Genomic DNA, 15,056 nt, shown 5'->3' on the forward strand with positions numbered 1-15,056 from the left:
CCACACCCATAGTCATCCCCGCTCTGGTCGGTCCCCTTTCCCAGTCTAAGATCCTGGCAAGGAGAGGCTGGGAGCTCACTGGAAGGGGTTGGTCCTTGACAGATGCAGGGCCTCCTGACCCCACCTTGACCTTACCACCCCCCCACACCTGATGGTGACATCGACGTCCAATACTTCTGCAGTCCTAGCATCCATCTTGTAAGGGCTGTGGCAACTGAGGTCCCGGTTGTGTGAGCACCTATGGGATGTGGGAGGGGGTGGTGAGGGAAGTCCTGGTCCCTGACCATGACACTGAGGCTCCAGGAGCACCTGCGCCTGTGGCTACCCGCATCTGGGGTTTGGGATGGTTTTCACCGTGGAGTTTCTCATGGGAATCAATACTGAGGACACTACCACCAGGGTCTGACAGGCGCACATGTCTTTAATCTGAGGTACTGCCAGAGTCAGGGTCTGAAGCCTGCCTGGGGAGGAGAGCTTGGGCTGAGCTCCACGGGCTGCTGGCCAGGGCCTGAGAGGACCACAGACCTGGCTCTTCTCTGCTGGCCAGGGCTACACAGAACCCGGCGCCCAGGCAGCTGCTGCTAGAGCATGTGAGCCTGGGGCCCCGACTGGAAGTGCCAAGGCTCGTGCCTTGTCACCAGTGATTATGTCCTGGGCTGCGTCTCCCACACACACGCAAGTGCCGGCAAAGTCACCCTGGCCATGGGCGTGATGAATGGCCGCACAGTAATGAAATGGAGACATCAAGGCGGGTGGCGGGAAGACGGAGTGTGGCGGACGGGCCGTCCCCACGCGGCGGCAACAAGAAGGATCGCCCAGCGGCCGGGGGCCGTCAAGGGAGAAATTACACATTTACTCTGCCTTTTTCTTACTGCGACGGCGCCCATACATCACCGCTGGGGCCGGGCGGGACACGCCGGCCAATTTCCAGCATGAATTATGGGACTGAGAGGCCCTGAGACCAGGCTTCCTGCCGACCCAACCTGAAGCTGGAGATGCTGCCACCTGGGGATAGGACCCCCCTGGTTTAGAGCCTTTGGCTTCTGAATCCGATCCTGCTTCCCACGATACCCGTTTAGGAGCACCTGTGGGCCCACAGGGGAAGGATCTGGGGCCCACCTAACTGTCTCCTCTCCCTCCTTTTAGATGACTGCAAGAACATTGCCAACATCATGAAGACACTCGCCTATCGAGGCTTCATCTTCAAGCAGACGTCAAAGCCGTTCTGACTGGCCGAGGATGGGATGGGGCAGGACAGGGTAGCTGCTTGGCCCAGCCCAGAACCTTCCTCTCCCTCACCAGAGGGGCAAAGGGGGAGTGGCACAGCTCTGCGTCCAGAGTGTCCCCCAGCCCGCCCCGTGGGCTTCTGCCCTGGGTAAGGCCTGGCTCCTTGGCCCCTCTGGAACAGACACTTTGTGCCCCTGCCCCCACCTCTCCACCTCAGCCCAGTATCAGCCCCTCCCACTGTGGGCCTGGGCTGGGGGACCTCCTCCTCACCGCCTCCTCCCAGTACACAGGCTTCTGCCGGGGCCGCCGAGCCCCCCTGTGCCCCCTCCCATCTGTAGTGCATGGTGTGTGGTGCCCCCAGGGCTCCAGGACAGATCAGGCCCCACCTTGTGTCTGCCCCCATCCCCGCTGTGAACGTGCCACTGAATAAAGTCGGGGAAATGAGGCCCTGGTTTTGTGTGTGTGTGTGTGTGTGTGTGTGTGTGTACGTACACCAGGTGGTGCCAGGTGGTGTGTGTGTGTGTGTGTGTGTGTGTGTGTGTGTGTACGTACACCAGGTGGTGCCAGGCCTGATGGCGTCTGGATGTGTGGGGGACAGCCACCAGTAAGTAGAGCTGGCATCAGTGGAGTACCTGAGACCCTCTCTGCATGCACACAGAGCGGCGGCACGAGGTGCCGACTGAGCACGAGGCTGTCAGAAGCAGCTGGGATGTACAGTCGTTGCTGTGTGCGAACCAACCTGAGTGTACACGTGATCTTGGCCAAAAGGCCGAGGGGCGATTCCAACCTGAGTGTAAAACGACGGGTGTTCCCAGATACAGGAGGTCGGGGAGCTGGTCAGTGGTTAAAGGGCTGCCAAGGGCCTCAGCGCAGGCAAGCCCCAGGGCCACCCCTCCTGGCCACCCTCCCAGCCGGGGGCGTCACAAGTGATGAGAAGGAAAAGGAGGCAGCCCAGTCCAGCTCAGCAGCTCTATTTACACAGCAGCGTCCCACACCCCGTGGGCCTCTCATGGCTTCTTGGCTTTCTTCACAGAAGAGGAGCTGGAGGCCGACTCCCGCCGCTTCCTCTGAGGAGACACGAGGTGCCGAGTCAGTGGCTGGGCTCGGGCTTGGTGCATGTGCTTCATACTGAGTCAGGAAGGTGACGCCCACTGGCCACCCACTCATTCTCAGAACCCCTCACAGCGATGACCCCTGTTTCGGGCACTAGAGGGGGCGGGGCCCATGCATGCACGTCCATGTGCTCACTAGCAGGGCCAGCTGCAGCTCTCCTGGTCAGTCCAGCCTCTTACCGAATTGGGCGTGAGGGGTGCGCCGACCACATCGATGATGGCGTCCTTGCTGAGGTCGGAGCCGAGACCAGGTTCAGACGCCGCTGGCTCGGCCGGGGCTGGGGCCGGGCCCGAGGCCGGGGTGGTGGGGCCGCCCAGCACCCCGGCCCGCGCCAGCGCCTCGTGCCGGTGCCGCAGCATCTGCAGTTCGTACTCGCAGTTGGCGCAGGCCTGCTTGAGCTCGTAGAGCAGCACGAGGTCGCTCCGCAGCTCATTGAACATGTGCACCAGCTCCTCCGTGGGCGTCGGGCTCAGCTCTACGGGCGGGTAGGAGGCGCAGTGGTGGGAGGCCAGCAGCAAGAACTGCCCCCTACTGCCCAGCCTTCATCCACAACCTCGCCTCGTGGGGGGGCAGGAGTTGGTGGAAGGTCCCTCCTGAGGGGCCCAGCCTCCACACTCACCCACACCCAGCTCCAGCAGCATCTGTTCCAGGGCCTTGATCTTCTTCTGTCCCACAGAGCTGGGCAGCTTCATCTGCAATGACCCAGGCAGCTCAGCTTAAGCGGGACCCTCTCCCAACAAGCAGTTTAGAATGAAAGAGACAAAAGGAACTGAGGGGGTGGGGTGGGGAGGGCCAGAAGAGAAGTTAACCCCTAGAGGCAGCTCTGGGTCACAGAAGGAAACAAGCAGTAAGCGGAACAGGCTGAAAGCTGTGAGCTCCTGGCGTCCCCTTGAGATCCTGGTGTGTCCGCCTCCACCTGCTCCAGGCCCCCGGCCTACAGTGTTCAGGCCGTAGAGCCAAGGGCCCAGACACAGTGAAGAAGGTGACTCACGTACCCGCTGGCTCCGCAACGTGACGCCCGCAGACTTGAAGTCTGGGAACTTGATGCCTGCCGTCTCAGGAACAGCCTGAGGAAGAGTAGTTGTGGAGACCAGGGTGTCACAGGGAGAGGGCCCAATGTTAGTCCCAGCCCCCCACCCTAAGCTGGGCTGGCTTAGTCTCCACACCGGCTTCTCAGCCTCCTTTTTCTGGGGGAGCTTCTTCTTGGGGGCCTTGCGTTCCGTGCGCCGCTGCTCGGCAGTGGTGTCTGCCGCTGTGATCAGCTTCTGCAGGTCCTGGCTGCGCTTCTCCCGCTCCTTCTTCCGGGCCTCAATCTTGCGCAGCTCCTGCAGCAGGTACTCCTCCTCCGCCACCTGGGCAAGAGAGGCGCTGAGAGGAGCGTGGAGCTCGAGGGGCAACGAGGGGGACCAGGAGACAGAGGGGTGCTGGGCTGTCTGGAGGGACTCTGAGCAGCCGGGGGCCGGGAGGGAGGGGAGGGCTATGAGAGCAGGGAGGGTGGCTGGTGAGGGGAGGGACTGGATGGGGTCGGGGCGGGGGCCGTAGGGGAGCTGAGGGCGTGGAGGGTGGAGGCAGTGGTCAGGGGGTCTCAGGGCCTGGAGAAGAGTCTGTGGGACTCGGGGCTGACCTGCTCTGGGGTCCGGTTATAGAGACGCTCCAGCTGTTCCTTCCGCCGTCGCTCATGCCCAGCGTCAAATACTGGTATCTTGAGGTCTGTGCCTGGCACGGCCCGCACGTTGGCAAGCTTGGCACAGATGTGGTAGTACCGCTCCTTCAAGTCCTCCACAGAACGCTTCTGAGGACAGACACGGAGAGAGAGAGACAAATGTGTGTGAAAAGGAAGGCATGAAGATAGTGGCCTGTCGGGCCTGGGTGTTGGGCACACATGCAAATACACGGCACCAGCTCACCTTGAACTGCTGGTGGTCATACCGGTCATGGATAACGACAAAACGTAGGTCAAAGCGGCGGCTGAGGTCAAAGAGGTGGTCGGTTTCTGCCTTTGTCCAAGCGTCGTCATGAAGGTAGAGCTGGTACTCCTGCTCTGAGTACACAGGCACCTGCACTGTCTACAGGCATGGGGGGTGGGGTGGGGGACAGGGGACATGCCCACGTTACGGCACGTCCTACAGGCTGCAGCCCCATGACCACAGTCCCTCCTGTTTATTGCCAATCCCTGCGCTGGACAAAAGCAAGTCCTCTGCCTGGGACCCTGCACAGGACCCCTGGAGATGATGTTTCCAGAGCAAGGAAAGAAACTGACAGCTTGACCAAAGGCCCTGGCAGGCTCCAGGACTGTCACCACCTCTGGATCCACTCCAGGACCAACTGCACAAAACACATGCTCCTGACCCCATGGTTAAGGTCAGGGGTCCACGGGTAAGTGTGTCTGTAGAGTCCAAGGGTCAACTTTGGAGTAGCGCAGATGGCTAAGTTCCAGAGAAAGGCCCAGGAGCCCCTAGCAGGGAACACTTGTCTGAAGCACTCCTGCCACCCAGTGGTGACAAGGGGACTTGCAGCTCCCCAAGCTGGCCAAGGTTAAATCCCTATAGAAAAGGCACCTGAATCCTACTTCCAACATAAACCCCCATCCCAACCCCCATGCCCTGTCCCCCAGACCTCCCTCAGGGGAAACAGCACCACTATGGGCTGGGTCTGTCAGTCAGAGACCCCAGGAAGGAGACAGTACTAGGCTGGACCAGGGAAGTTTCCTCATCAAAGACCACAATGGCTCTCAAAACCCTTATGTCCAGCAGCCTCTTGGACATTTCCTACTGGAGGTCCTACATACATCTCAAACTCAGTATGTTCAGGTGATGCATGTTAACTAGATTTACTGGGGTGACCATTTCACAATATATACAAATAGGGGATCATTATGTTCTAAACTGAAGCTAATATATATATATAGCAGTTATACCTCAATAAAAAAATTTCAGTATGTTCAGCACTGAGCTCACTGTGCTCCCTTAAACTTCTATCTCCTCCAGTCCAGATCTCAATGTTGGCATCATCCAAGCCAGAACCCCAGGAGGCATCTTTAATTCCTACCTTTACCCTTGAACCCCTCCTCTTTCCCAAATCTGTGGCTTTTACCTCCCAATTCTCCACTGCCATGCCCGTGTCCAGACCATCACTACCCCCTTGCCTGGATAGAGATACAGCCTCCCCACTGGTCTCTCTGCCTCCATTTAATCCTCTTCCGGGCAATTCTCCATCTGCAGCCAAGATGAGACCTCTCTGACACTGCTAAAGGGCAGCCTTTGGACCAGTGCTGCTGCAAACCTGGTCTACAGTAAGTACAGAAATGAGAGTAAGCGTTTAGAAAGCTTTACAACAATTTTACAGCATCATATGCTGCTAAATAACTTAGAAGAAACAGACTGATATTTTGTCTTGTCTTATAATTTTACTATCTTTAGTAGTCTCTGATGAATTGGGAAATTTTTAAAAATGTCCTTTATCACAGATAATTTGAAAAGCACTGTTCTAGCATATGTAACTGATGTTACCCAACCATCCTTTATGAAACCCCTCAAAGGCTCCCTGATACTTTTAAAGTGCCTTCTAGATAATTTTCAAACTTGCCAAGAGCAAGGGTTGTCTGGACCACTTCCTACCTTCTGGGTTCAGCACAGGACCTGCACACTGTAGGTATCAATGAATACTTATTGAATCAATCAGTGACCACATGGTGAGTGACCTGGCCTCCCTCTGCAGCCACTGTCCTTCATGGACCCTAAGTTCCAGCCTAGTGACTAGCAGTTACTGGAATATACCAGGCTCTCCCCCTCAGCCTTTGTTATTCTTGCCTGAAATGCCTTCTCACTTCCACATTCCTTCTACCTAGATAACTTCTCATCTTTCTGATCTCTCTGCAGTTGGTTAAGTATCCCTCCTATGCATTTTAATTCCATTTAATTAAAAAAATATACTCAGGAATAGTGTAGCTGGTCCTGTTCTCGAGAAGCTCATGATCAGGGAACTCGCTGGTGGTCCAAAGGTTAGGAGTTGGCACTTTCACTGCTGGGGCCCAGGTTTGAATCCTGGTTGGGGAACTAAGATCCCGCAAGCCACATGGCACAGCCATAAAAATAAAAAGAAGTTCACAGTCAAGCAAGAGAGATCAGCAGATATTTATTAACATCATGGGCCTGCTAGACCTATGCTAGGGACACAATGCTGAGTAAGATGGGCCTTACCTTCTCAGAGCTCACAGTCCAGCTGCAAAACTAATTTAGTACAGTGAGGCAAAATTGATGACAAAGGTATGCCTACGATGTAATGAGTGACACCTGATTCAGCCTGGGACAAGGTTGACAGGGAAGAGATAAATGAAGCCTGGTTCAGCCCTAAGGTTAAGTATAATAGCAGTGAACTGGTGAGGGACTGCAGTAGAGAGAATCCTAAGCAGGGGGACCACGTAAACAGTGATGAGAGAGAAATGCCCTGAAGCATCAGGACACATTAAGGGAACAAGAAAAGGGCAAGACAGGGAAAGGCCTGAGAGAGCATGGAGAGTCAGCAGAGGTGAGCTGCTGCAGGCCTATGCGCCCACTAAGGAGTCTGGAATTCATCCTGTGGGTGATGGGAGCCAGAAAGATTAGTTTTAAAGAGAGGAGTGAGATGGTCATGATTCTCTTCTACAAAGACCACCCTGGCAACAGTGAAGACAGGGGGTGAAATATGAGCTTGGGAGACCAACTGGCAGGTTTAAGAAATAACCCAGGTAGGAAGTGAAGAGGCCTGAAATAAAGCAGTAGTGGCAGAAGGTAAAGAAAAGGGCAAAGACTTGAGAGGCTTTAAACATCACAGGTTGTGACAACTGGCCATAAGGGGTGAGGGAAGATGCTGTCACAGGTAACTCCTGTGTTGCTGGCTTGAGCAAGAAATCGGCTGGAGAGCCACAGACTGAAAGCGTGACCCCAGGAATGAGCAGCATTGACGGGAAGATGGTTAGTTTACTTTACTTCAGCTTCATTCTCCACCCATAATCACCACAATCTTTCTAAAACTCAAATCTGATCTTGACACCATTCTACTTAAAACCTACTAGTGGCTCCCCAAAGACATCAGCGCAAAGCCCATTCCTGAGCCTGGCTGCCAAGCCCTGCCTGACCCAGCCCTGCTAGCCTCTCAGGCCTCTTCTCCCACCATGTTCTGTCCTGGACTTCAGGCTTCATCAACAGGGAAATTCCCACAGCATCCCATACACATGACTGGTTTTTATTTATGTCTTTGCTCATGATGACGCCTCCGCCTGAACAAGTGACTGTACTCCTTTCCTACTATTACCTGGTGATATCCTTTAAGAGTCAATTCAATACTTCAGGACCCAGAATTCCACGCCTGGGCAGATATCTGGAGAAAACTCTAATTTCAAAGATACATGCACCCCTATGTTCACAGCAGCACTATTCACAATAGCCAAGACATGGAAGCAACATAAATGCCCACTGACAGTGAACAGATAAAGAAAACTGGTATATATACACAATGGAATACTGCTCAGCCGTATAAAAAAATGAAATAATGCCATTTGCAGCAACCCAGATGCAACTAGAGAAGTCAGACAGAGAAAGACAAATATCATATGATATCACTTATATGTGGAATCCAAATATGATACACATGAACTTATTTACAAAACAGAAATAGACTCACATACACAGGAAACACATTTATGGTTCCCAAATGGGGATGGGGGCGGAATAAATTAGGAATTTGGGATTAGCAGATACAAACTACCATATGTAAAACAGATAAAAAAGGTCCTACTGCATAACACAGGGAACTATATTCAATTAACTTGTAATAACCTAAAACGGAAAAGAATAATTTTCTATATATATCTATATATATACACACACACATATATAGTTTAGTTGCTAAGTCATATCCAACTCTTGCAACCCCATGGACTGTAGCCCACCAGGCTCCTCTGTGCATGGAATTTCTCAGGCAAGAATACTGGAATGGGTTGCCATTTCCTTCTCCAGGGTATCTTCCCAGGCCAGGGATCGAACCTGCATCTCCTGCACTGGCAGGTGGATTCTTTACCACTGAGCCACAAGGGAAGTCCTGGCATGGAGTAGTATTTACAAAATACAAAATGAACATTCTTTTGTCTTCACCTTGAATTGTCTCATTAACCTTTCCTCCCCCACTTCAAACCTCTTACCTCTTGGATATCCCTTTTCACTCTTACATCTCCAGCCTCTCCCTCCACTGGACCTGAGGGCCCTAAGATGGTGGTGAGGTGGAGAAAAAACAATTTGGGGCTGTGGGAGAGAATGATGGGTCACACCTGGACATGCTGAGTCTGAGAAGCCTGTGAGCCATTCAGGGGAACGTGTCCAGGTGCAAGTGGATGTACTGGCTGAGGGGAAAGAAGTCAGGGCTTGGGAGTCCAGCTATAAGCCCCTTGGGCTATCAGGCTCAAAGATTAGGCTGCTCTAAGCTGCAGGGACTGGGGTCCATATTGTGCAGTGGCTTAAACAATGGCCTAGAGAATCTTAGCCTAGCCCAGCTCTGTTTCTCACTGGTTGGGTGAGTCTGGGTAGGGCCCTGCTCCATCTGAGCCTCAGTCATCTAAACCAGAGATAAATCAGCGTGGACTAGGGTGCTGGTACAGAGAATGAAGGAGATAGGCAGATGTCATTTATTACAGAAACCATAAGCAAGCCTCATGATGAGATGTATCACTGAGGTCTAGCTCAAATCCCAGCTTCTCAGAGAGGCCCTCCCTGACCACCCTAACTAAATTAGGCCTCCCCTACATCTACAAGTTCACTCTTTATCTCATTTCATATCCTGGTTTCATTTTATTGATTGCTCCTATCTGAAAGAATCCAACTTATTTGTTTCCACATTTGTTGTATGTCTTCCCTACTTCCTTTGTCCTGTTGTTGATTGAAATAATATGAGTGCTAAAGGAGGAGGATTAATTAAGGATGAGTCCCAAATTTCTGGTTTGGGTAACTGGGTGGACGGTGGTGTCATTCACTGATGCGGGGAACAGGTTTAGGGGTGGGCAACAGAGGGAAGATAGGAAGTTCTGCTCACGGGAATCCACTTGATCTGAAGTGCCTGTGGGGCCTTTAGGGAGAGAGGTAAGCAAATGACTGGATATATGGGAACTGCTGCTCTGGACTGGAGATATTAAGCTGGGATTAGTAACATACAGAGGGTAACTGAGGTCATGTTGTAAATGAGACACACTAGGGAGAAAGTAGAGAGTGAGCAGAGTAGAGCACCTAGGACATAGCTCTGAAGAACAGCAACGATTGAAAGGCCAAGGCAGCACATCAAAAATCAGAGCAGGGCTAGGAGAGGACAGGGTCCCATGGGCAGAGAAGACCCTGCAGGCATGTGTCCCAAGGACTGAGTGAGCAAACATGGTCAAGACCTGGTCTGAGAGTGCCTCTGGAGACAACCAGGAGACTGGAGAGCTCAGGCATGTGGCTCAGAGTAGGTGGGCATACCCTTGGCCTATGTCCCCACAGTGGTGGCTCACCTTATTGAACCTGGCGAAGGGGTAGTCCTTGCCCTCCTCTGCTGCCCTTCGCCAGTGGAAGAACATGGCTCCATCCTTGCGGGCTGGGTTGGTGAATGGCATCCACTTCCAGGGCCGCACCTTCTTGGAGCCCAACTTGGCCTTCACTGTGCGGTAGCCTTGACCAGTGTCACTGGGTAGCAGCGGGGGTGCATCCCTGGGAGCAGGGTTTAAGGAGGTGAGAGATTATAGAGTCAGAAGGTGTGAAAAGAGCCTTTAAACCCAGACTGCTGATCTACCCTAGAGCAAGGAAGTCACGTCCTGGAGTGAGACACCCAAGCTCCTGCATCCTACCAGGCAAGCAAGAGCCCTGGGTGGGGAGGAAACTGGCCGGGAAAATCAGGAGTTAGGGACAGGCAGGTTGGTCAGGGGCCTAAGCCTGGGGCCCTGGGGTTCTAATACTTGCTTCTTGTCAGAGTAGAGCAGTGCATAGACCTCCCGGTGCATGCCCTCGGGCCTCTTGAAGGTCAGTGTCTCCGAGGACTTCTTGGACTTTTTCTGGGGAGGGAAACCACAGGAGAGGAACCACAGCCTAGACTCCCTTTCCTGAAAATTCTTTAGCCCAGCTCAATCCCTGAACAAACCAGCACCTACAGGTACAGCGACACACATTCACACTATGACACATCATGACACACTCTGAAGGTACAGAAACTGACTCGCGGGGCACCTGGGTCTGAGCGGGTCATTCCCCACCACACCTCTAACCTGTCAGAGGAGAAGATACTTTTCCAGTATCTCAGCACGGTCACCCTGACTTGATGCCCCTCCCCCCAATATCCCACACAAGCGTCACACTCTCCAGGTCCTCTCCTACACGTGTCACACCTTCTTGGTTCCCACCACTTTCCACGGGTGTCCCCCTCCTCCGTCCCACCTCACCAAGGTGACACATGCTCTCTATCCCGTTGTGTCACATCTTTTACCGCCCGTCTCACTCCAGTGTGGCCCCCATTTTCTGTTGTCACTCCCCCTCACCACTTCACTCCCGCTACTCAACTCCCAGGCAGCACTGCTACCTTGTCCGGATTGATAATGTCCTTCTTGCTGATGGTCCCAGAGGCTGCATCTCCCTCTGGACCCCCGAGTTCTAGAATGTCCCGGACATCCGCGCCTGTAGCCATCGCGCCCAAAGGATGGGGGAGCGCCCTGAGGTCAAGGGTCAGTGCCTGAAGAGGGACCAGGCTCAGATCAGGAGGCGGAGCCACTTCAGCCCCAAGTGGGGGCGGGGTGAGGAGGCGGGCCGCGAGGACGACAGTGGCCCAGGGTCAGGTCGGGACCCCGCCAGTGTCCCGTCACCTGAGTCTCCCCAACGGCTCCAGCTGTCTCCTAAGTCTCAGAGCCTCCACAGCTAGGGTTCCCGGCTGTGGCCCAGCGGCTCCACTATCTCCTTAAAGCCGCGGATAGAAACTTCCGGTCGTGCGAGCCAGAAACGTGGCCGACAGGAACGCTTCCGGTCTGTGCTAAGCGGAAAGCAAGCCGGCTGGCAACCCAGTATGAAAACTACTGGCCGCTCAGAGCCTGTAATCCACCTTGTCTCCCAGGAGCTCGCCGGTTTCTTGGACTGCCTGGGGTTCTGGCATTTTCCCTCTGCGTTGGCATTTCTCTCTGCGTTGCGCCATCGCACAATGAAAAGGGAGTGCACAGTTTTGTGACCTTGGAAGTTGCTTAATTTCTCTACACTCGTTTCTTCAAAGTGAAAACTGTCATGGTACCTGCGTAGAGGAAGTGCCAATAATCCATGTAAAACATTAACACGGTGCCGTTCTCCATTAAATGAATTAGTGGTGTTAATTGCCTCTGTTCATTAAGTGCTAAGTACGTGCCAGACATTGTGCTGAGCGTTGAAGAGATCAACCAGACAAGGCAGAGCTTGCCAGGGGGGCTCCCAAGATGGTGTGAGGTGTGGACCCTCGCTTGTACCTCCTCTGATGGGGTTGTCTGTGGATCGGGGTCCGTGGGAATTTACTGGAGCCTAGCTTTCTGAAACTTCACTTGTCTGGGAGCTAGCTGCATTAGTGTTGGTTCCAAAGAGGTCCAAGAGCACAGCCCCAAGCAGGTAGCAACTGGAAGAAGTATCCCACAAAGGAAGAAACTTGCTGATCTTCCTGGAGAGAGACAGAGAGAATTCAAGAGCAGAAGGTCCTGAGGAAGGGCAGAAGGGACAGGGGGAGCAGCTCCTAACTTCAGCCTCTGCAAAATAGCCTGCAGACATGGAGGACTCTGGGCATTGGGCATGGGAGATGGAGTGGAGCTTGTAAGGCAGGGGTCCCCAACCGCCAGGATCTAATGCCTGATGATTTGAGTTGGAGCTGATGTAATAATAATAGAAATAAAGTGCATAATACATGTAATGTGCTTGAAGCATCCCAAAATCACCCCGTCCACCCCAATCAGTGCAAAAATTGTCTTCCATGAAACTGGTCCCTGGTGCAAAAATGGTTGGGGACCGCTGTTGTAAGGTATTAAGGAGACCAGACCCCAAGCCAGGGGTTTGTCAAAAATCTAGGAGGAGCAGACAGCCCACACAAGTCAGCTATCAATGTTGTATCCTGTTCTGACTTAGGTAGGTGGAGGGGGAGGCTGCTGCTGCAGCCACAAACCTAGCTAGATCCCAAAAGTTTGGAGAACTGGCCCTAGAGGTACAAACCTTGCCCTGCTTCTGAGGCCTCCTTCCTGGGTGAATGCTCTGAGCTGTAATCAGTTTCCAGGGGAAGCCAGGGTCTTGCAGCAGCAAATGCCCACAGGGTAAAGGAACGGTCCTTGGAGCCAGAAATGGACAAAGCAGTGGGAAAGGTCCTGCACCTCAGCCTCAAACACTTGATTCTGCTTGTAGTTAGTGTTGCTTGATTATTTGTTTAAGATATATCTCTCCTGATAGAATAATTTCTGTGAGGACAAGGATGTGGTACACCAATGTGTGTATATGTTAGGTGTTATTCTAGGCTTTGGAAATGCAGTGGGTGAATGAGATACAAATATTTCCCAACGGGGCTCATATCTAGTATATGAACAATAAAATAGTGTAAGTTTCATGGGGATAGTATAAGCTATGAAAAAAATTAAATAGGGTAATAGGATAGGGGACTAAACATAGTGTGGTCAGGAAAAGTTTCTCAGGGAGCTGAAATCTGAGCAGAGGTTTAAATGATAGAAACAGCAACAAAATACCTGGGGAAAGAGTGTTTCAGATGTGAGGAATAACAAGTGCAAAGTCCCTAAGATGGAAGGAACACTGTATGTTGAAAGGACATAAAGAAAAGAGGCTGCTGTGGCGGCCGTTGGGTAAGGAGGGGAAGAATAGGAAGACTTAAGATCAGAGGTACGCACTAGGGGCCACAGTGAGGAGTTTGGATTTTACCCTAAGAGTAATCATTTGTCTTTCTGTCTTGGACATGGCCTGGTTTCTTCCCTTTTCTTGTAGTGCCGCCTTAGCTGCTGTCATTAGGAAATCCCTCAGAATGGCTCTCTCCTTCTTTCCTTCTCTCCCTTCTCTCTCTCCCCTCCACTCCTCCCCCTCCTCCCCGTCCTCCCCTCTCCTCAACAAGACTATGCACTCCTTAAGTGTGGCACTGGGTTTTCTCATTCTCTGGGCTCTCCCAGCAAGTGGTCATGTGCCCTATTTTCAGGGGCGTCTTAGAAACTGTGGGGAAGGGAAGGTGGTGTGTGCGTGCTGTGATCAAGACCTGGAGACACTCCATCTGCCCTGGTCTTGCTTGGGTGAGTTATGAAGGACGTTTTCCAACTAATAGGACAAATTTCCCATGTTTTGAAATGGGCAAAGAACATGATTAGGAAATTCACACAAGTGCAACAGCCAATAACCATACAGAAAAGCATTCCACCTTACTGGAATTCAGAGTTGAAAAACTGAGAGCTATCATGAAAAATCGTTTTATGCCTATCAAATAGCTAAAACTTGAACATAATTGTGATACCTATTTTTGACAAGGGTGTGGATGAAATAGGCACCATATTTCTATATACTGTTGGTGGAAATGTACATTGACTTGATTTTATTCATTATTCATTTTATTCATAATTGTTTAGTATTTAACTGTAAAGTGAAAGTGAAAGTGTTAGCCACTCAGTAATGTCCAACTCTTTGCGATCCTGTGGACTGTATAGCCTGCCAGGCTCCTCTGTCCATGGAATTCTTCAGGCAAGAATACTGAACTAGGTATCCATTCCCTTTTCCAGGGGATCTTCCTGGCCCAGGGATTGAACCCGGGTCTCCCACATTGCAGGCAGATGTTTTACCTTCTGAGCCACCAGGGAAGTCATTTAGTTAGGCCATTACATGCCAGGCCCTGTGCCTTAAAGGTTCCAGCCGTCCAGAAGGAAAATGCGATTACTGCCTTCAGCTGTAACATTAAGAACTGTGCACTTCATCACGTGAATATTGTACCTAAATATAAAGAACCAAGTAGATGGGAACTGGAGCTGCCTGTGATGCCTGGAGCTCAAGACAACTGCCTCTCCAAAGCATCCTGTGCCCCTGGGGCAAAAGCCAGTGGGGAGCGGGATTGACAAAGTCCAGGGCAAGGAGCTGGAGTACAGGGGTCTCGGCAAGGCCTGTGTGGTCCCCCTCCAGTTCTAGGAGCCGAAGGAAGATGAAAACCTCTCTGCGATGGCTGGAGGGCACATGTGGCCCAAACACGGAGCAGTCCCAGGACAGTGTGTGTGTGTGGGGGGGAGGGCGGAGAGGTGGGGAGAGGGGGGTAGGGCAGGCAAAGTGGAGGGTGGCTCCCTCCTCCCAGGGCGGAGGCTCTTGGGATGTTCTCGGGAGCCCTGCCCCTTTCCCCACCCCCAGAAGTCCCCAGAATTTGCAGTAGATGGAAGAAGTTTCCAACATTCTCCACAAAGGAAAAGATTTCTGTTTTCACACTCACCTCCCATAGATTCCAGGATTTGTGGGAGGTCACTCTCTGTACCATTTCAGCTTTTTTTAAATTCTAGCTCTTGCAGGCATCTCCCTTTTCCTTCCCCTGCCAGTTACATGTCGTCAATTATCAGCTTTCCTAGGCGGACTCCTGTGGTCTATTTTATGTTATTGGGCTTTTTAAATTTTTTGGCAGAACAGTCTCCTCAGTTGCCAGAACACTAAGAAATACATTTCTTTTAAGTCACTCTGTCTATAGTTATTTCTGTTATAGCAGCTCAA

The 15,056-nt window shown here is 52.3% G+C and overlaps 2 protein-coding genes across 14 annotated transcripts in view; one reads left to right on the plus strand and one right to left on the minus strand.

Annotated features, from left to right (window-relative positions):
- Positions 1 to 1,672, plus strand: part of ERI3 (ERI1 exoribonuclease family member 3) — a 128,877-nt gene extending 127,205 nt beyond the window's left edge. For all 13 annotated transcript variants that reach the window (XM_061122121.1, XM_061122125.1, XM_061122119.1 and 10 more), the window contains one exon: positions 1,147 to 1,672. In XM_061122121.1, coding sequence (XP_060978104.1) covers positions 1,147 to 1,229 — 83 coding nt within the window. In that variant the 3' untranslated portion in view covers positions 1,230 to 1,672. The remainder of the gene's footprint in view (positions 1 to 1,146) is intronic.
- Positions 1,673 to 2,182: 510 nt separating this feature from the next.
- DMAP1 (DNA methyltransferase 1 associated protein 1) lies at positions 2,183 to 11,330 on the minus strand. The gene is made up of 11 exons (XM_061122112.1): positions 11,192 to 11,330; positions 10,912 to 11,061; positions 10,299 to 10,390; positions 9,854 to 10,049; positions 4,248 to 4,406; positions 3,965 to 4,132; positions 3,507 to 3,692; positions 3,336 to 3,407; positions 2,960 to 3,032; positions 2,520 to 2,815; positions 2,183 to 2,294 (listed from the first exon to the last, which is right to left on the minus strand). Exons 2-11 carry the CDS (start codon positions 11,014 to 11,016, stop codon positions 2,235 to 2,237), a joined length of 1,407 nt encoding a protein of 468 aa, XP_060978095.1. The 5' UTR covers positions 11,017 to 11,061; positions 11,192 to 11,330; the 3' UTR covers positions 2,183 to 2,234.
- Between the last annotated feature and the right edge of the window lie 3,726 nt (positions 11,331 to 15,056).

The sequence above is a fragment of the Dama dama genome, chromosome 20 (assembly GCF_033118175.1).
Source record: "Dama dama isolate Ldn47 chromosome 20, ASM3311817v1, whole genome shotgun sequence".
Classification (NCBI taxonomy): Eukaryota; Metazoa; Chordata; class Mammalia; order Artiodactyla; family Cervidae; genus Dama; species Dama dama.